The 21,780-nt window shown below is 44.9% G+C and overlaps 1 protein-coding gene across 1 annotated transcript in view; it reads right to left on the reverse strand.

Moving 5' to 3' along the window:
- Window positions 1–21,780, reverse strand: part of TULP4 (tubby like protein 4) — a 230,416-nt gene that overhangs the window by 21,439 nt on the left and 187,197 nt on the right. The window contains exons 8-10 of the mRNA XM_025382297.1: window positions 10,549–10,773; window positions 9,219–9,453; window positions 385–529 (exon numbers count right to left, since the gene is read on the reverse strand). Coding sequence (XP_025238082.1) covers window positions 385–529; window positions 9,219–9,453; window positions 10,549–10,773 — 605 coding nt within the window. The remainder of the gene's footprint in view (window positions 1–384; window positions 530–9,218; window positions 9,454–10,548; window positions 10,774–21,780) is intronic.

The raw sequence follows: 21,780 nt of genomic DNA on the forward strand, positions 1-21,780 counted from the left end.
CTCTGGCATTACAGGCATCTTATCTGGCATTCTCTTCAACATGTTACATCCACTGGAGAACCTTTTTATTCCTTTTCTCAAACTATAAGAAAAAACATATAAGCCCGGGAACTATGGCCACCCCTCTGCCACCCACCATCATTGCTAACGCCTAGAGAAGTTCTGAGGGTGTAGCAAACTTCTGCGTGTCTTTGTCTATCCCAAAGGAAAAACAAAACAAAACAAATAGAAGTTGTAATTATTCCAGCTGGAATCTTCTGGAAGAAAAGGCAGGGAGGTGGCTCTTTGACTCTTCTGGTCAGTTTTAGTGGGATTCTGTTGCAGCCACAAACACACATATTCAGAGGCACAAGAAAGGACGATCACCCCGAAGACTGAGATTACCTTGGGAGTTTGGGTGATTTGCTAGCTCTGGAGATTTTGGGAGATTTCTTGGCAGCCCAGTCATCACTCAGTTCAATGTCACTGGAGTCTGAGCAGTTGCAGCTGTCGATCACAGTAGAAATCAAGCTGTTCGCATAGACTTCATCTGGTAAAACACCAACCAGCACATTTCAAGGGAAGTTATATCAATTAGCCCCTACCAATGATCATTAGTATAAACTAAAAGACAGATGGACTCCACAGGCCATCATTTTAGACCTAGAGGTTGAAACAGAAAGCAGCTTAGCATTGTTTTTCTCTTTTAGATTTTCTAAGCAGAAGTAGGCAATTACTCCTACTGTTGTCAAAATGGGCATGGTATTTTAATGTTTCCAGGCATGTACAAAATACACACTGTTTGCCAAAAGCTGAAACCAAAATGGCTGTGCTGTTATGTCTCACAACACACAGGTGCCCACCTGGGTTCATGTGGACTTTTAGGCAGCCACAGAACCTGGGCTGAGGGGCTTGTGGACTCATTGATTCACTGAGAACCTGCTTCTGACCTGAGAAGGTCCTTGCTGATGCCAGGCCTGCTTGAATTAGAGTCCTGACAGAGTCAGGTCCGCTCCACTTAGGTCTGGAATGCCAGAAATTCCCCTGGAATTGCCACAGGTCTCGCGGTGGGGGCCTGGCTCTCCCGCCTGGTAGAGCTGCTTGCCTGCGTGGAGCAAAGGCTAGGAGACCTGGTGGTGGGAACTCTCAGGATGGCTCTGGGTTCTTCTGTGGGTACTCCGCATGGGGCCTTCAGGCAGATGGTGAGATGATGTGCAGAGTGGGGTGATGGCAAAACTGTGGGGCAAACTTCCTCCTCGTTGGAATTCCTCTCCTTGGCTGCCCATCCCCACTGTGCTATCACATCCCCTCACCACCCAAATCCCCCCCATCCCCTCCACCACCCGAGGTCTGTCTTCAATGTGAGGACCCCATTCTTCCAGATTACTTTGTTTTGCTGATGAAAATCTCATTGCCTCAAGGCTCCAAGTGCCTTGCCAGGTAATAAAAAAGCTGAATCATTCAATCATAATGAAATAATTCATAATGAGTGATTTTACCATCCAAAAGGGCTGTTTATATTTTAAAGGATGAGTTTCTTAATCCAAACCAATCTAGAAGTTTCTGAGCATTTGAAGGTAGCATCTATGAACAGGGGCCCCTCTGGGGCAGAAAAGTTTGGCAAGCTCCTTGGAAAGGAGGCTGGCCCCAGGCTGTGTTGCCCACATCACCCCCTTCTTAAAGCACTCACTGAATCAGGAGGTGCCACGCCCGGACCCAGCAAAAGCTGTAGTGAAGCCGCAGTGGTGTTTGTGTTTAAGCAAATAAAAAGGCTTAATGCACGAACCCTGAGCAGTGTTTTATGATTTAATTTATGAATCACTGGATCAAAGGAATCTCTGTCATGACTCAAGCATGCACGCAAGCCTACAGAACAAGCCTGTGTGTGTGACTCGACTTGAGGAAACCCAGTAAGACACTGCCCACTCAGCTCCTGACTCACTCATCAATGCTAGGATCCCTCAAATACCATGTCCCAGACCACTTCCTCTATCCCTTCACTCATAACTACTATTTTTTACTATTTTCTTTTTTATAGAGATGGGGTCTCGCTATGTCACCCAGGCTTGTCTTAAACTCCTGGACTCAAGTGATCCTCCTGCCTCAGCCTCCCAAAGTGCTGGGAATAGAAGAGCTGAGCAACTGCATCCAGCCATAACTATTGCTTTATTGTCTGTCTCCCCAACTAGTGCAAACTCCATGAGGGAAGGAAAGTCATCTGTCCTGCCTCCTGCTTTAACCGCAGAGACTACCTGAGACTTCATAAATACTTTCTGAAAGAATAAATGATGATTTAAGGGGTGGCAAGAGACAAAGAAAATGGCTTTCTGAAAATATGCCCTGAGCCCTGCTTGTTCAGTGTCATAATTCCACACGTGCAGGCATTGCCACTCTGACGTCTATCATCAGCACAACTAAAAATTCAGTGCATGACATAAGCTCCACATTTGCGAAGGCTGAGGTGGTGGCTGGGTGTACCTCATACTACTAGAGATTGTGTCATCAGTTTATCATGGGTGTTCTGTAAAAACATCTAAGTTGTAGAAAAATGTAAGCTGGGATTGGTCTTTGAAAACCTAAGGCTTAACTACAATGTCTGGGGCTTTACATCTCAATTCTGTCAGTGTTCAAGAATCCGCTGATTTCTTCTGGGTTGAAGGCTTTTTGGGTTTTTTGGGGAGACGGAGTCTCGCTGTTGCCTAGGCTGGAGTGCAATGCAGTGACATTATCTCGGCTCACTGCAACCTCCGCCTCCTGGGTTCAAGCGATTCTCTTGCCTCAGCCTCCTGAGTAGCTGGGACTACCGCCACGGCTGGCTAATTTTTTGTTATTTATTTTATTGATTGATTGATTGACTGAGACGGAGTCATTTATTTATTTATTTATTTATTGAGACGGAGTCTTGCTCTGTCACCCAGGCTGGAGTGCAGTGGTGCAATCTCAGCTCACTGCAGCCTCCACCTCCCGGGTTCAAGTGATTCTCCTGCCTCAGCCTCCCAAGTAGCTGGGACTATAGGTACCTGCTACCACACCTGGCTAATTTTTGCATTTTTAGTAGAGACAACGTTTTACCATGTTGGCCAGGCGGGTCTTGAACTCCTGACCTCAGGTGATTCGCCTACCTTGGCCTCCCAAAGTGTTGGGATTACAGGCATAAGCCACCGCACCTGGCCATTTTTTTGCATTTTAGTAAAGACAGGGTTTCACCGTGTTGCCCAGGCTGGTCTTGAACTACTGAGCTCAGGCAATCCTCCTGCCTTGGCCTCCCAAAGTGCTGGGATTATAGGTGTGAGCCACTGTGCCTGGCTTCCTGAATTATACATATATATTTTTTTGTTTTGTTTTGTTTTGTTTTTGAGATGGAGTCTCACTCTGTCGCCCAGGCTAAAGTGCAGTGGCACGATCTCCGCTCACTGCAAGCTCCGCGCCCCCCGTTCATGCCATTCTCCTGCCTCAGCCTCCTGAGCAGCTGGGACTACAGGCGCCTGCCACCACGCCTGGCTAATTTTTTGTATTTTTAGTAGAGACGGGGTTTCACCGTGTTAGCCAGGCTGGTCTCGATCTCCTGACCTCGTAATCCACCCACCTCGGCCTCCCAAAGGGCTGGGATTACAGGCGTGAGCCACCGCGCCTGGCCAATTACATATATTTTTAAAATAAAATCTTGAAAAATGGTTTTAATGGCTTTTTAAATATACACTCTAAATCTGCTGAGGCCACCATAACAAAATACCACAGACTTGGGTGGCTCCAATAATAGAAATTGTTTCCTCACACTCTGGAGGCTGAAAGACCAAGACTAGGGTGCCAGCATGGTTGGATTCTGGGGAAGGCTCTCTTCCTGGCTTGCAGGTGGCCTCTCCTCAGTGTATGTGCTTGAAGAAAGAGCTCTCTTTCCTTGGTGTTTTTTTTTTTTTTTTTGAGACGGAGTCTCGCTCTGTCACCCAGGCGGGAGTGCAGTGGCGTGATCTCAGCTCACAGCAAGCTCCACCTTCCAGGTTTACGCCATTCTCCTGTCTCTGCCTCCCAAGTAGCTGGGACTACAGGCACCCGCCACCACATCCGGCTAATCTTTTGTATTTTTAGTAGAGACGGTGTTTCACCGTGTTAGCCAGGATGTTCTCCATCTCCTGACCTTGCGATTTGGCCTCCCAAAGCGCTGGATCACAGGCATTTATCTTGTCTTCTTATAAGGCCAATCGCCCTATCAAATTAGGACCTCACCCTTAAGATCTCATTTAATTTCATCTCCCCCCGTAAGTCCTATCTCCAAATAACATTGGGAGTTAGGACTTCCCAATATGAATTTTGGGGGTGACGTGGGGGCACAATTCAGTCCACGGGATTCTACTCCTGGCCACTCTCAGATTCATGTTCTTCTCCCATGCAAAATATATTCATTCTATTCCCAAAGCCCCCAAAGTCTTAACTTATTTCAGTATCAACTCTAAAAGTCCAGAGTCTCATTTAAATTGTCACCTAAATCCAGTATGGGTGAGACCTGAGGTACAATTCATCCTGAAGCAAACCTGCTCTCCAGCTGTGAACCTGTGAAACCACAGAAGTTATGTGCTTCCAAAATACAATGGTGGGACAGGCATAGGATAGACATTCCCATTCCAAAAAGGAGACACTGGAAGTACAAAAGTGGTGACAGGTTCCAAGCAAATCCAAAATCTCGCAAAGAAAATTCCATTGAATTTTGAAGCTTGAGTGGAGTCCTCTTTGGTTTGATATCCTGTCCTCCAGGTCTACTGGGGTGTCAGCATCACCCTCATAGCTCTGGTAGGGATCCTGCCCCCATGGCTCTGCCCGCAAGGCTCTGTGCAAAGGCCATCTGGCCTGCTGAAACCGAAGAGGTGGACCTAATGATCTCTGAATCACTTTCAGAGTTATTTTTCCCTCTTCTTGAAGAATAATGCACATTAGTGGCCAAACACCTCCATCATTCCAGCTGGTCAAAGCTAAGAAGTCCAACAGCCTTCCTCCTTCGTTTCATCCTGTTTCCATCCACTACAGTTCAAACTGGCAGTGTCTCTGCTCATATAATTTCGTAAGCGCTTTATTAAATGACAGTCCAGCCATAACTTTGGTATTTTCTTCAAAATGTATTTAATACTTATTTTTTTTTGCAATATGAATAGCCTAAATATTTTCTAAATCTAAATCTTCATCTTTTATCTTAACAATTCCTTCTTCCATTCATCTCTCTCCTTTTGCATTTTACTGTAAGCCATCAGGAGGAACCAAACTGCTCCTTCAACACTTTGCTTAGAAATCTCTTCAGTTACATATCCAATTTAATCACTTGCAAGTTCTACCTTCCACGGAAACACTGGAACAGTTTACTCAAATCCTTTGCTGCTTTATAACAAGGATCACCTTTCCTCCAGTTTTCAGTATGTTCCTCATTTCCAACTGAGACTTCACCGGAATTACTCTTAACTTCCATATTTCTAGCATCCACCTCAACACTCTTCCAGCCTCTATCCATTACTCAGTTCCAAAGCTGCTTCTACATGTTTAGAGATTTGTTACAGCAATACCCATTTCTTAGAACCAAAATCTGTATTAGTCGGGGTTCTCCAGAAAAACAAAACCAGTATTATGCGTGTGTGTACACACGAGCGCGCATGCACACACACTAAATAACGGGTCCAGTCAATTATGGAGGCTGAGCAGCCCCAAGGTTAGGGTGACAACTCCTGTTTCCTGGTGAAGGCTTTGCCCCGGCCTGCAGAGAGCCGCCTTCTCACTGTGTCCTATGTCCTCTCCTTGGTGCACGTGCGTGGTGAGAGGTCTCTTTCTCCTTCTCTTCTTTAAGGCCAGTAACTAAATCAGATCAGGATCCACGCATATGAATTCCTTTAATCTTAATCTCCCCTAAATGTCATCCTACCCTCACATTGGGGGTCTGGACTTCAATATATGAATTTTAGGGGAACACAAGTCAGTCCATAGCAAGCTGTGGCTAAAGATTCCTTTAGAAAATGTGTGCCAGGTGCAATAGCATGTCTGTAAATCTCAGCACTGTGGTGAGCCAAGGCAGGACGACTTCACTTCTTGAGATCAGAAGTTTGAGACCAGCCTGGGAAACACAGTGAGACCTTATCTCTACAAAAAACAGAATTAGACAAGTGTGATGGTGTGTGCCTATTATAGTCTCGGGAGGTTGAGGTGGGAGGATCACTTGAATCCAGAAGTTTACAGTGCACTACGATCATACCACTGCACTCCAGTCTGGGTGACAGAGTAAGACCCCATCTCTTTTTAAAGAAAACTGGTGGGGGTGGTGGAGGGAAGCAGCTGGGCATGGTGGCTCACACCTATGATCCCAGCACTACGGGAGGCGAGCGCTGGAGGATCTTGAATCCAGGAGGCTGAGACCAGCCTGGGCAACACATGGAGCCCCCATCTCCACAAAAATAAAAAAATTAGCCAGGTGTGGTGGTGCATACCTGCAATCCTAGCTACCTGGAGGCTGAAGTGGGAGGGCTGCTTGAGCCTAGGAGTTCAAGGCTGCAATGAGCCATGATTGTACCACTGCACTCCAGCCTGGGAGACACTGTGAGACCTTGTCTGAAAAAAAAAAAAAATACTGGGACTCATGGTATCTGGTATAAAAATACACACTGGTAATTTTGAGGGACATATCTGCCAAGTCACCTGACAGTGGATCACAAACTTTAGTGCATAAAAATCACCTGGGAAACCCATTAAGTCGCATGTTTGTATGTAGGCCCCACCACAGCCCTAATGAATCGTTATCTAAGGGTAAGCCTAGGAACGTGTATTTAAATAAGTATCCCAGGTGATTTGCATGGAGGTGGTGGTGCATGGAACACATTTTGAGAAACGATGATATGGCGGCCTCAATGAGTTAATCAGCTTTTAACGATAAGAAATTCCTGGACAGGCACGGTGGTTCATGCCTGTAATAGGTCCTAGCACTTTGGGAAGCCAAGGCGAAGGACTGCTCGAACCCAGGAGTTTATCGGCCTGGGCAACATGGTAAAACCCTGTCTCTACAAAAAATACAAAAATTAGCAAGTGTGGTGCACACCTGTAGCCCCAGCTGCCCAGGAGGCTAAGGTGGGAGGATTGCTTGAACCTGGGAGGGTCAAGGCTGCAGCGAGCTGTGATGGCATTACTGCACTGCAGCCTGGGCATCAGAGCAAGACCCTGTCCCTCCATCCCCCAATAAAAAGAAAAAAGAAATTCCTGTTTTCTCAATGTCAGGGATTCTTTTCCTCCTCTGAAATAGTTTGTATATGCCATTCAGGTGGCAATTAGTCATATTGTGCCTTGTGACATATCCTCTATTTTTGTCATCAGGTATTTAAATCTTGACTTTTTAAACTTTTCAAGTGCTTACATTGTCTTATCACCTAAAAGGGTTTAGAAACTCCTTAAAAGCAGAGATGACCTGGTATTACTTAATAATAGCAGGAGACTCAAGTATCCCACACAAGGTAGGCACTGACTAAATATCCGTCAATGTGCTTTGTTTTATAGCTTTTAACTCTTTTAATTATAAAAATACAACATCTTATTCCCTCAAAGGATTGTGCGCAAATGAATGGGTCTGTGTTTGATACAAGCTGATAAACATGAACAGGAAGGAAGAGCAGGCATTTGGGGTAGTTGGGCCAGGTTCAAGCAAGCCTAGTCCTTGGGTACTCCACAGCACAGCCTCCTGTCCTCTTCTTCAGTGAGGAATTTATGCACACATGAGGAAATAAGCTCTTCACCTAAGTTACTGTCAACATTTAATCTCAATACAGATTTTATAAAATTGCACCCAGGGGAGTAACCTCAGAGGTGCTGACATCAGCGGGAACACCTGCTGCAAACCTGGGCTCAGGGCCTGTCCCACGGCCCCCACCCCAGTCATCTCTAACCATTGGTGGCCCTTCTCCTTTTCCCTGAAACCATGTTTCCATCCCACGTAAATATGCGCTTCTCTCTCTCCTGTTTTTTCCACTGTGCCTGCCTTCCTCCTGAATCTGTCCTCTCCTTCCTTTCAGTCTGCTTCCCTACCAGCCCCAATTCTGCTGGTCGCTTCCTTTGTTCCTGGTACCAGCTTGTCACATGAGTCAAAAGACAGAAAAAACGGACTCATATCTAATATTGACAAGCGGTATTGCTGTTTTGCAGGGGTAGTAGAGTGGCACGGCTGATGCTGAACAAATGAAGGCTGGCAGGCAGAGGTGGGGCAACTGTACAGCGCTGAGTACAGGCTGAGAGTGAACAAGCCCACCACACTGTGACTTGGGGTGACTGGTCAGGCCACATGTCATGCTAGCTCCAGGCCGTAATGAGAGGCAGGGACTAGACTAATGGGCAGGAGAGTAAACTGGAGCGAGGAAGTGGCGAGAGGAAGCATGAACTAATGAAAACAAATCCAAATCCATTGGGGGCACAAAGACGACTCAGTTCTCTCCCCCCAGGGCCCACAGGATTCAGCAGGGCAGAGTCTGGAGCACAATGACTAAGTGTGTTGCTCATTCTGCCATAGGTGATGGGCAAAGTTTCACAGGAGGTGGCAGACTGAGCCGGCAGTGACTGACGGGTGCACGGACACTAGCCTAGCACCAAGTGGCACAAAAAAAGAACGCAGTCCCTTCCCTCTGAAGCTTACAATCTAGGATCCCAGAGAGGTGTGCAGGGAGCATGTTGAATACATTAACTGAGCAAAGAAAATCACCACAGGGAAAGGTTTTTAGAAGAAAAGGGTGTTTCATACCAACATCTTTATAGATGAGCAAAAAATTGTCATTAGTAATCAGGTACAAAGCAGTTAACAGTAGACTAGGGAGGGGCAGGAGGCTGAAGGTTTGATTTTAATTTTATCATCCACTCTGGGAGGGCAGGGACTGTATCTTGTTATTATTTTCAAGTTGTCTGAATATTACATGAAGACACTGGATGAACACTCCGTAACTGTGAAGAGGAAACCCTCGCTCCCGGGAGGCCTGCACTAGCTTCCCCTTGCCTGACAGCCAATGGTTCCTCTATTCACAGCCCAGCTATCCACTGCCCACGAAATATGATTTAAAACCTGTCAAAAAGTACATTTAGAGAACAGTTCATTTCAGTGGGATTCTTCAACGAAGTTCCACACCAGCCACCACAGGCTCACGTTTCATTAGCACGCATTCTCTTTGTATGGGGTGTAAGGCGTAACAGCCCATGACCACAGCAGAACAAGGTCCCAGTCCCTCGGGCAAGGGACCCACCTGGTTTGCTATCCGTCCGCGGGTCCATGATGACAAACTCCGGCCGCAGCTTGCTGACGCGCCGCCCTTTGAGGATGGGCACAAGCCCGCCCAGGTACTCCAGGTAGAGCGTGTAGCACGGGCCGCCCACCTCTGGGTCGTCCTCTGTGCGCTTCATGGTGCAGTGTAGCCGCTCATTGCCGGCTGATGGGTAGCTGACAAAGTCTCTCATGTTGTTCGGATCTGGAATTGGGGGCTGCAGGACACAGGAAGAAAAGGAAGAGCTGGGACTCCAGAGAGGCAGAGAGAGAGGGAAAGAGAGTGAGCACGGGGGCAGGTCAACTAAAAACACCACTGTTCCAGAAAGAGCACAGGCTGGGAGCCTGGGGAGAGGCTAACTATGTGGTGTAGAACAGTGCTTTGCAATGGTAGGAGCATGTGAGAATCTCCTGGGAGCTTTCAAAACACATCTAAACCAGGATCCCATATCAGACAATGAAATCAGGATCCATAGGGGCAGGCTTGGGCACCTGTATTTTCCAATGCTATATAATACACCAGCGTTGAGATCTGCTCGTGTAGAATCAATAGTGTAAGGCAACTTGGAAAAACAAAAACAAAAACAAAAACCAATAGATTCTAAAACTTTGATGTTTCAGGAAAAAAGTAACCAACAAATGGGTCTGCTACTTAGAAGAAGAGAGAGACAATACAAAAGAGAACCACTTGGGAAAACCCAAGGTTAGGGGGACCCACACTTAAACAGCAACTGGCAGATGCATTCTACATGCTACCTTCTAGAGTTCCCACTGGTTTGAAAGGTGGCTGACGCTGAGTGCTGGCTGGCGTGGCTCTCCTCAGCACAGTGCCAAGAGCTGGCCCTAGAACCGGGGTGGGTCTGATCCTGACTGTTCCCCTAACTAGCTAGGGAGCAAGTTACTTAACTTCTCCTAACTTGTTTCCTGCTTCCTTAAATGGGAATAATGGCAGCATCTGTCAGGAAGTCAGGACTGAACAAGACAGATTTCTAAAAATTAACTAGTATAATGCTTAGTATATAGGAAATGCTGAATAATGGTCACTCCTTTGATCATCAGAGGGACACAGAAGTCAAGCTAGGAATACCAGCTTTGCTATGAGAAAGATAATAGCCACCACACAGCCAAATCTCTCATGGACATGGACCATGATGCTTGGACAGACTGCGGACCTGGCAGCACATGACAGGATCCTGCACAGCTGCACATGGCCCCATGTGCTCACTCTGGTACCCTCACCTGTCTCTGCCCTGGCTCTGTGGGGAGCCAGCACAGGTGAGGGAGGAGGAAGAGGGAGGGGTAGAGGGCTTTACCTTGATGGTGGGGATGAAGGCAGTGGAGAGGTAGGAGCAGAGGCGGGGGGGCAGGGTCAGCTTGCTGACGTCCTTGTCCTCACGCAAGGTGCTGGCGATGGCCTGCTGGCACAGCAGCTGCAGGCTGGACACCCGGTGCTCCACACGCACCACGTACAGGGCTGGTCCTGATGCCATCAACAGCCTCGAGTCCCGGTGACCCCAGCAGATAGAGATGATGGGGCGCTGGCAGGAAGTGAAGGGAAGACAAATGCTTAAGCTTTTGCTCTTGTGGGAAGCAAAAAGGGATAATGCATACTTGTCTCGAGCAAAATAAAATAAGCTGTTTTGAGAATACTGGTTCTATAAGCACAGTAGAGAATGTTAGACACTATATTATGAAAATTCAGTATATTTATTGAAAATTGGCTAGAGGGCTGGGTGTGGTGGCATGAGGCTGTCATCTCAGCATTTTAGAAGGTCAAGGTGGGAAGATGACATGAGGCCAGGCTGAAAGACCAGCCTGGGCAATATAGCGAGATTCTCATCTCAAAAATAAAACAAAATAAAATAAAAGCAATTAGGTCCCCAGGCCAGAGCATTAAAGCACTGTAATAATTTTATAAAGTTCATTTACCTGTATTATATTTCATTTAATTTGGGGTCACGAAACCCAACTGAGCTCTGGGTAGTAAGGTTTCTACTAGTAGGGCAATCACCTTGTGGGGCAGTAACTCATATTCCTTACTGAAGGGCTGGTTATCTGGATTCCCAAATTACCCAGGGGTGGGTCCCATGGCTTGGGGAGGTGGTGATGAGGTAGACCAGAAGGCCCTTCCCTTCTGTCCAGAGTCAAATCAACAATGGACTTGGGCTTACCAGCTGTGTACCTGGGGGCTACTCCATAACCCCTAGAAGCCTCCCCCTTTTCTCATGAGTCCAGTGGGGACCCTGTGAGGATTACAGGAGGTGATGAAGTCACAGCCCTTCTGGGGCCATCACAGGTTATAACCCACAGTCACTGCATTTTCAGCCTTCCTTGGCACTGACAGTGTAGGGAAAGAAAGCTCTCTGGAAAGGTGATTGAGGAGAACACGGTTCCTGCGGTAGCCTTGCTAGGGTCATGGCCATCATTATCTTAGGCCAAAATGCAAATATGCAAGTTAGAAAATTCTTATAATAATAAAAAAAAAATTCCAAATCTCAGGGTGCCATCTAGCCAAGGGAAAAAGAAAGGTGAAGGGTTGTGACGGAGAAGCAGCAAGAGATTTGTTCATTCCGATCCAGACAGATGGAGCGCTGATGATCATTCATCTTCCCTTTCTACTATAGGAGGCCAAGCAGCCGCAGGGTGGGGTGATGGCCACAGCCCCCAGGGGAGGGCCGTGTTTGTTGGCCAAGGAGTCTGGAAAACTCAAGTCTAGGGGCTTCCGGGACACTTCCAGGATGTGTCTCCTTATGAGATGATTCCACACGGGGGGTAGGCTCCACACAAGGGGCCTATTAACTTCACAGAAATACATAATCACTGCTGAAGACAGGGCAAACCAACACACAAAAAATGTACAGAAAAGTTTCTCTGGTATCATCAACCCCCAAAAGTACAGGTTAGGACAGAGGCTCTGTTAGTACCAAAATCATGCTTAATCTTAAAGATACGCTGCTGTCCCTTTACCCTTGAGCCCCCTAAGACAATATTCATAACTTAGAGCTCAAGTCACAAAAAAAAGGTTTTATTTTTGTTTTTAACTTTTAGGTTCTGGGGTACACAAGCAGGTTATGTAGGTAAACTGTGTATCACAGGGATCTGGTGTACAGGTAATTTCGTCACCTGGATAATAAGCATAGTACCTGATAGGTATTTTTTCTGATCTTCTCCCTCCTCCTGCTCTCCACCCTCAAGTTGTTCCCCTTCCAGTATCCATGTGTTCTTGTTATTTAGCTCCCACTCAGAAGTGAGAATATATGGTATTTGGTTTTTTTGTTCCTGTGTTAGTTTGCTAAGGATAGTGGCTTCCAGCTCTATCCATGTTCCTGTAAAGGACATGATCTTGTTCTTTTTTATGGCTGCATAGTATTCCATGGTGTTTATGTATCACATTTTCTTTATCCAGTCTACTGCTGATGGGCATTTAGGTTGATTCCATGTCTTTGCTATTGTGAATAGTGCTGCAATGAACATATGCATGTGTGGGTCTTTATGACAGAACAAATATTCCTTTGGGTATATACCCAGTAATGGGATTGCTGGGTCGAATGGTAGTTCTCAATTCTTTGAGGAACTGCCACACTGTTTTCTACAATGGCCGAACTAATTTACACTCCCACTAGCAGTGTAGAAGTGTTTCCTTTTCTCTGCAACTGTGCCAACATCTATTATTCTTTGATTTTTCAATAATGGCCATTCTGACTAGTGTGAGATAGTATCTCATTGTGGTTTTGATTTGCATTTCTCTAATGGTTTGTGATGTTGAGCATTTTTCATATGCTTGTTGGCTGCATGTATGTCTTCTTTTGAAAATGATTTGTTCATGTCCTCTGCCCACTTTTTAATGAGGTTGTTTGGAAAAACAGTTTTCAATGAGCATAACCTGACTGGCTGCAGAAACATCAGACACTTCTTCCCTTTAATTTCCCATTCCTCTTGAGTCCAGCTATCTGAAAGGCAGACACTCTGGATTTATCCTCTGCCCCCCTCCCTCCTAGTTCTGCTTTTCATAGTAACTATCTCTGCATAACAGCTGATGACATATTTTATATAAAATTATCATATGTATGTGTCTCTTATATCTTTGTACCAAGAACTTAAACCACTCACACAGACCTTCAACTAGATGAAAATCAGCTCTGTTACCTTTATATATATAATTACCACCCATCATGACAAAAACAACCTTGTCTGTAAAACTACATTCCAACAGTAAGCACATCAAATGTTTACAAACCTGAATTCACTGCATCCGCTCTACTCTCCCACACAAATAACATTATTCTCATCTAACATATGAGGTAAGAGAGGCTAAGGGAGGCTAGGTACATTACAGCAATAAATGGTGGAAGAGCTGTGATTCTCATCCCGCCCCAACTCCACCGCTGGTCCTTATCTTACTACATGGTGCTGGCTCTCTGAAGTGCCAGCATATTGATACCACAGCCTAAAGAATGTGTAATACCCCACTGAAAAATTTAACTATCTGTCAATCACATACAAAATAATGAGCCCCAAATGGCCCCTCAGTCCATTTGGTCAAGGCTACTTTACTCAGAAACAAACCAAACATTGTCTATAGAAAAGGCAAATAGACAAGAAGAGAAACAGGCTGTTTACATAGCAAATAAATGATCTGCTGGGTTCATCACAGCAGAAAAGAGCCCACAGGTAATTAGCCAGGTAGCATTGTTAGATAACAGGGACCACAGTCGCTGGCACATCTGGAAGGTGAGGGAGGACAGAGTGACTCCAAACCAGGTAGCACATTAGCTCGGATGACTTAGAATTCTCAGCCAAGTAGGAGTGAGAAGACTCGCAAGATTAAAGGATGGAATGCTAGAACCTGGGAGAAAAAGGACTGAAATTATTTAGCCTGGAGAAGTGATGCCTGCAGCGTCTCAAAGGAATAATTATTATCTGGGGCAATGTTACCAGGAAATTCCCTCTTCTAAGAATGGGACAAGAATACCAGCACAGGAATTTCTATTACATTAATTAGGGTGCAGCACTCATTTACTTGCCCAAGTCAGTGAAAACTTACTCTGGAGGAGGGCAGGGTGGAGATGCATTGATTTAATTTAATTTAGTTTGTGTAGCATACAGTCCATGTAAGATGATAAAGCAGCAAAATGGCAAAGATGCTGGTATCTTTGCCATAATAATTTTTAAAGCTGTGCTAGAAAAATGGGGAAGGAGTGACAGATAACGCGAACTGCCCCTCTTGTCTGAAGACTCTGAGTCCTCACTGACCTGGGGAAATGAATGCCTGTGATTACTGTTTGGTCAGAGGTCAGGCAGCAGGGTATGACTTCTCAGGACCCCTGTAAGTTCACAGAAAGTCCCTTACAGGTCATCTTACTTTTTAAAAGTCACATTTCTGCTGGTGTTAATTTTTCTCTGGCTGTTTACTGGTATTTCAGCCTATAAAGCCCTTGCTACAAATGTTCTGTAGTTTTCACGAGAACAAGAGTCAAATGGCGCTAACTGCACATGGCCACAGACACGGGGCGGGGCGTTCACTAATGCTAGTCCTAATTTCGCTGCCTCACAATCATCGATTTCCATCACTCTGTCCTCTAGGTTCATGGGTGATGGCAGAACATGAACACACTGTCTGCAGGCCCACAGATCTCACCAATGCTGAGTATATCTCCTCCCTAGGAACCTCCACCTACTGGGCTGAGCTGCAGCACAACAGCATAGCTCTTCAAAACTCCCAGATTTATGTTTTGTTTGAACAGCTGCTCTCTGCTAGGGAAAAACTCAGTTGTAAGTTTGTGGTCTTAATCTCTTTCTCAAATCCCATAAAATGACTATTTTTAGAACTGATGGCTAGAACTGTGAAGCAGATGACATTCAAATCTTAATTTGCATAGGAAGGTTCACATATTTTGCACGTCTAAATCCAAGGCAAAAGTGCAAGAAACGGAGTTGTATTTCAGGGAGCATGAGTCTGGTGGAATAGGGAGAACACTTGCTCAGCTGGAGAGGATGCACTCTAGGCCACAGTGCTGGAGGCGAGTGGCCCCTGGAGGGGCAGACTTCTCCTCTGGCTTCTCCCCCTCAATGCTGAGGCTGAGTCCTGGAAAGGAAAAGGGGCGGGCCGGCTCTGCCTCACCTCCCACCATGGAGTATGACAATCGAGGCCTGGTGCCAGTTCCTTACTTGCCCACCTCTCCTCTTGCTACTACACAAGACATGCCATGTGTCCAGCCAATCATTTTTTTAATCTACTGAGCTGTTAGTCATTAAATATTTGCTAAATGTATACAAATGGACAGATACATGCTAGTTATAAGGGGACTGACAATGAATTAAATACATTCTCTGCCCTTGTGGAGTTTACATCCTGGCGTCACAGGGAGAGAGATAAATACAGGTTAAGTATCCATAATCTGAAAATATGAAATCCAAAATGCTCCAAAATCTGACTTTTGGAGTGCCAACAAGATGCTCAAAGGAAATATTCATTGGACTATTTCAAATGTTCATATTTGGGATGCTCACCTGATACAAGGCAAATATTCTGAAATTTAAAAAAAATCTGAAATCCAAACCAATTCTGGTCCTAAGCATTTCAGATAAGGAGTACTCGACCTGTATCTTAGTATCTGTGACAGGAACCACCTAAGAACGTGAGGTAGTGAAATTCCATGAAGTAAAAATAGTGTTGAAAGAGGGCCAGAGCAGGGGCAAGGGGGTCTTTTTGAAGAGAGGAAGCAGGGAGGCTGCCCTGGAGGTGGTTTGAGCAGAGGCCTGGCTGAGAGGAGGAATCTATTTAATTGGAATTGAAAGCTTCCTCACTATATTACTATTTTTGTATATAGCAGTGAGTTGGATAGAGTCTTCTGAAACTGTAAAAGGAACAAAAACCAACTCCACTGGTCCTGGACAGGGAAAACCAGGCAGTGCAAGCACAGGGTTTCTGGATGACTGAGGGAGGCCTTGGGCTGAGGACTGGCTACCCAGCCACCGAGGAGGCAGATTCCTGGGACAGTCAGAGGTTCTTCAGCCTCCCTCTCCACCCTTTGTTTTCTGTAGCTCTCCCTAAGAAGGATGGGGGATCTGTCTTGAAGGAAATGCACCTAGTAGGATGAAATGTTTTATGATTGTACAAACATGTGCAAAATAGTTCACTTTAAAACAGATGAAGGGCCAGGTGCAGTGGCTCACGCCTATAATCCCGGCACTTTGGGAGGCTGAGGCAGGAGGATTGCTTGAGGCAAGGAATTCAAGACCAGCTTGGGCAACACAGCAAGACCCTGTCTCTACAAAACAATTTTTCAAAATTAGCTGGGTGTAGTGGTGCACACCTGTAGTCCTAGCTACTTGGGAGACTGAAGCAGGAGGATCGTTTGAGCCCAGGAGGTTGAGGCTACAGTGAGCTATGATCATGCCACTGCACTCCAGCCTGGGAGACAGTGTGACTCTGTTTATAACAAATTTAAAAAAGTCCAGGCGTTATGGCTCATGCCTGTAATCCCAGCACTTTGGGAGGCTGAGGCAGGAGGATTATTTGAGATCAGGAGTTTGAGACCAGCCTGACCAACATGGTAAAACGCCGTCTCTACTAAAAATACAAGAAAATTAGCTGGGTGTGGTGGCACACGCCTGTAGTCCCAGCTACTCGGGAGGCTGAGGCAGGAGAATCACTTGAACCCGGGAGGCAGAGGTTGCAGTGAGCCGAGATCGCGCCATTGCACTCCAGCCCGGGCAATAAGAGTGAAACTCTGTCTAAAAACAAATAAACAAACAAAAAAACAGAATAAGTTGGTGATCGGTCACCATCAAACTACGTTGGTTGGAGCCACAGACAATTTTAAATACAAAGTTATAATCATTTGGCCACCAACTAAATTGTAGTAATAAAAGCTAGTTCAACACTCAGTCAACCAAATTTCAGTTTTAAAAGAACACAATCATCCTTGTATTTTGTAAGCAGACAACACTCATGGAAGACTTTCTCATCTACTTACAAGACAAAATGGGAAAAGCACAACGGGGGCTACTTCAGGAGAATAGGCAGAGTTAATCCTAAGTGAAAGAAAGCAAGTCTATTTTTACTATAGGATTCGCCTCCAAGAGTACAGAAGTCCATGATCACACATGCAATCTCTTATTTGATTTTTAAATTCCCATACCCGTCTTTTTCCAACTTCTCCTCTCTTAATTTTTTACCCAATATCTTACATCAACAATCGAACCTTACAGAATATAGGGTGACCTCTCCACTGGCCTTCAATGCCAGAAGTCCATAAAACAAAACAAAAACCTGGGCCTAAATTATTGAAGCCTACAAACTTCAGTCAGTAGTGCTAACTCTAAAAACCTGTTACATTTTCAGATATGCAAGAATATATAGAGTCACAGATAACAGCTAATGAGATAAATTACAGAATTTTACATTACAGCATGTAGGACAGAAAGGAAAATAAATCATAGCATATTTCCTTAGAAGAGCTCCAGCCACAAGCATTGCTGTTACAAGTAAATCAAGAAAATCAATTTTAAAGCTGCTGCTGCTGCTGCAAGTTCGTCCCAGGCAATGGCTTTGTACGCAATAACCTACAATCTAATTAACTTGGAAATACATTATCCAATCTAAATTGCATTTAGTTCTTTTTATAAGCAGTCCAATAAATCGCCTAACTTCCTTCCTGCTATAAAAATGTCCCTGCCTTTGGACTCCTTGAATAGCACAGCATAGATCACATGTGATTTTAGAATCATTAGACAAGAGTTAAACTGGTGCTAAATATAATTAATATTGTACTTGATTTTTAATGGCATCATTATTTAACCTTCTATTATTGAGACAATTTTTTCAATGGTTGAAATGGACCCTCAATGAAAAAAAGAATCAATAACTTACTGAAATGCTGAGGTACCGTAGGGATATCTATCTTTCTTCAAAGGAAGATCAGTCAGGGCCTTTTCTCTTATTCCTGAGCTCAAACAGTTTAAATTCAGGATCCATGTTAGTTTCATGTGATGGCTGATGAGAACTTCCGCAATGGTTAAGGCCATAGAACCTTTACTACAGTCTAGGCACTGGTCAGAAAAAGGAAGCCTCCGTCTTCAGGAAAATAAGACAAGTAGACAGAAAAGTGTAATACATGCCACAGGTGTTAAGCACCCCGAGGGTTTACAGAGAAGGGGAGCCTCAATCCACTGGGCAGCTTTAAAAGAAAACGTGACTGAGCTGGCACTGAGGAAGATCCACTTTCTGAGCTAAAACGGCGGGAAGGACATTCCCTGTAGAGGGAACACAATGCCAGCAGGAAGGGGGCCCTAAGTCAGACGAAGTGGGGACAATGCTGAGTGTGTTTCAGCACTTGAATTCACAAATATTCTAATCATAAAAGCCTTATAAAAAGCCAGCATCAGATTGATTATAAAGGTGACATAACTTACAGGTTCAAACAATCGACAGAAAGATGAAAGAAAGCCTATGTTGACACCAGTCCATCCATAAACCCACCGAAGAAAGATTTACTAATACCTACTATGTTTTAGGCAATGAACTGGCAGTGGGGACACAAATAGAATCAAGGTAATCTCTCCTTCCTTCAATCCCAAAGCCACAGGAACTCTAATACTTAAGTTTGTTTAACTAATGCCCTGGCCTCATACATATGGCCTTAACTCTGTTCTACTTCAGGGTTAACTCAGAATTACTTCACTTCCAAAATAGAAATTTAAAGTCCCTATCCAACCACAATTTCCCATTTTGTTTGTATCACCTCCTCTTGAACATGTCTTTTTATGACTTTACACTTCCTAGCCTCAGGTCATGAAGTATCTAACCACTGATGCCACGGCTGCCCAATTCCACAGTATCCCTAGCAGTTTCCTAGATTCCTTCGACTCCTTGGCCCTCCTACTACACTCACCTTTCCAGTTCCTAGTTTCAGGCAATCGGTACTACTGACTCTAGGATTACAGTGAAGGCATGGACATCACTGACTCTCACTTTAAATTTATTATCCGGTATGGCAAGTGGATGGTACTCCATGGCACTCCTGCCGAATCTTCCCTGTGTTTTTCATCCTGCCTTTAGTTTACTGAGCAGACTGGCATTGTCCTGTAGTGTGTGTGTGCTTTGGCCCCCTCCTTTACTTAAAAATCCTTCATCTCTTTCTACAATCTCTCCTTCCTTTCTGTCTCTTCTAGATTAAACCTCCGTACTGCAATCAAACCCACATCTTCCAACTTGCAGTGGGCTCTTGTAGCTTGCTATTCTTTTTCTTGCTTCCTTATGTCTTCTTTTTTCCCCAAAGACTTATTAATTGTATATGAACACAGTCATGCCTCTCCATTTCAAGTTACCATCCTCTCTCTGCCTTCCCCTCAAACCCTGTCAAAACAGTAGTTTACATGTGCTGCCTCAACTTCTTCACTAGCCGCTTAGTCGCCAGTTCTTCATCTTGGCTGTCACAGCTGTATCTCCAGCACATAGAACAATGCTTGGCATATAGATGGCTCAATAAAGATCGACTGAATGAACAAAAAATCTTTTACCATGTGACCTCCATCACTATTCCAGCGAGACCATTTTTGACCTTAAAACTTCCAAATCCAATTTTTCATGTCTACTTTCTTTTTTTTTTTTTTTTTTTGAGACGGAGTCTCGCTCTGTCGCCCGGGCTGGAGTGCAGTGGCCGGATCTCAGCTCACTGCAAGCTCCGCCTCCCGGGTTCACGCCATTCTCCGGCCTCAGCCTCCTGAGTAGCTGGGACTACAGACGCCCGCCACCTCGCCCGGCTAGTTTTTTTGTATTTCTTAATAGAGACGGGGTTTCACCATGTTAGCCAGGATGGTCTCGATCTCCTGACCTCGTGATCCGCCCGTCTCGGCCTCCCAAAGTGCTGGGATTACAGGCTTGAGCCACCGCGCCCGGCCCATGTCTACTTTCAACTGTTGTTCTTTTGTTTGACATATTTCCTTTAATGGTTCTCTGTGACATTCCTCTTCCATCTCCTTCCTTCTGCTGCTTGTTAAATGAAGGCTATCACTCCACTATCCAAAGTTCTATGCTTGGTCCTTTCCTCATTTCCCCTCTTTCTATTCATTCCTTTGACATTAAATCCATTTCATTTCTCCAACTATGGCCTCCTTGTGGATGACTCCAAATATCTATCTCCAACCCAATCTCTTGTCTCAGTTCCAGTCCCACATCCCCAAACGCCTTCCACCCTTAGAGATATGGCTGCAACAGTAACTAAAATGGTCTGCTTTTGGCCAGGTGTGGTGGCTCAGACCTGTAATTCCAGCACTTTGGAAGACCAAGGTGGGCAGATCACTTGAGGTCAGAAAATCAAGACCAGCCTGGCCAACATGGTGAGACTCTGTCTCTACCAAAAAATACAAAAATTAGCCAGTGTGGTGGCACACACCTGTAGTCCCAGCTACTCGGGAGACAGAGGTGGGAGAATTGCTTGAACCCAGGAGGTGGAGGTTACAGTGAGCCAAGATCACGCCACTGCACTCCAGCCTGAGTGACAGAGTGAGACACTATCTCAAAAAAAAAAAAAAAAAAAGGTATGCTTTCACTGGTACTGACCTCCTCCTCACAGTCCTCCAGAAGCCAAATCTCTTATAATCTCTCTGAACTCTGTGTCTCTCTTCCACTCTATTTTCACTGTTCTGGTTTTTTGTCCTGATTCCTTCTTACTGAGATAACGACACTGCTGTCAGATTAGTCTCCCCAAAGCCCTGTCTCACCTCTCCCTTGCTCATAAAATAAAAATACAAAACAAAAGGCCAAATGAAGTTTAACATCTTGGCCAGTGCTATGCATGGTCTGAATGTGTGTCCCTCCAAAATTCTTGCTGCAATCTAGTTCTCATGGTGGTGGTATTAGGTGGGGCCTTTGGGGAGTGATTAAGTCATGAGGCCTCCGTCCTCACAATGGGATTAGTGCCCTTAGAAAACAGGTTAAAGGGAGGTGCCTCCCTGCTTTTATGCCTTCTACCGTGTGAGGACACAGGCACAAGGTGCCATCTATGGAGCAGACCAGACACAGAATCTACCAGTGCCTGGATTTTGGACTTCCCAGCCTCCAGAACTGTAAGAAATAAAGTTGTATTATTTATAAATCACTCAGTCTAAGGTATTTTCGTATAGCAGCCCAAACGCACTAAGACACATTTGGTCCTAAGACACTTTTCTAGTCTTACTTCCTGTTGCTGCCCCTTACATAACCTATGCTATAATCAAACTGTATTCTATTTCTAAAAGTAATTTACTATTAATTTTTTAAAAAGAAATTATGTTATGATTGTCAGTGGCTAAAGAAACCAAGAGATAATGTAAATGGCAAATAATCTTAAGTTATCTGGTCCTTGAAATTTACATAATGTTGGGGTTCAATCAGGCTGGTGGGAAAAAGAGTTAGTTACAGAAATAGACACAAATCTTCTTGGAAGGCTGAGAAGTTCGCATAACTTTGGTGGGTAAATTCGGTAAAATATCTGGCTGAAGGCGAACTGATCCCTTTACCTTTAAACAAATTAAAATAGTAATAAAGAAAGGCGGAGTAG

The sequence above is a fragment of the Theropithecus gelada genome, chromosome 4 (assembly GCF_003255815.1).
Source record: "Theropithecus gelada isolate Dixy chromosome 4, Tgel_1.0, whole genome shotgun sequence".
NCBI classification, from domain to species: domain Eukaryota; kingdom Metazoa; phylum Chordata; class Mammalia; order Primates; family Cercopithecidae; genus Theropithecus; species Theropithecus gelada.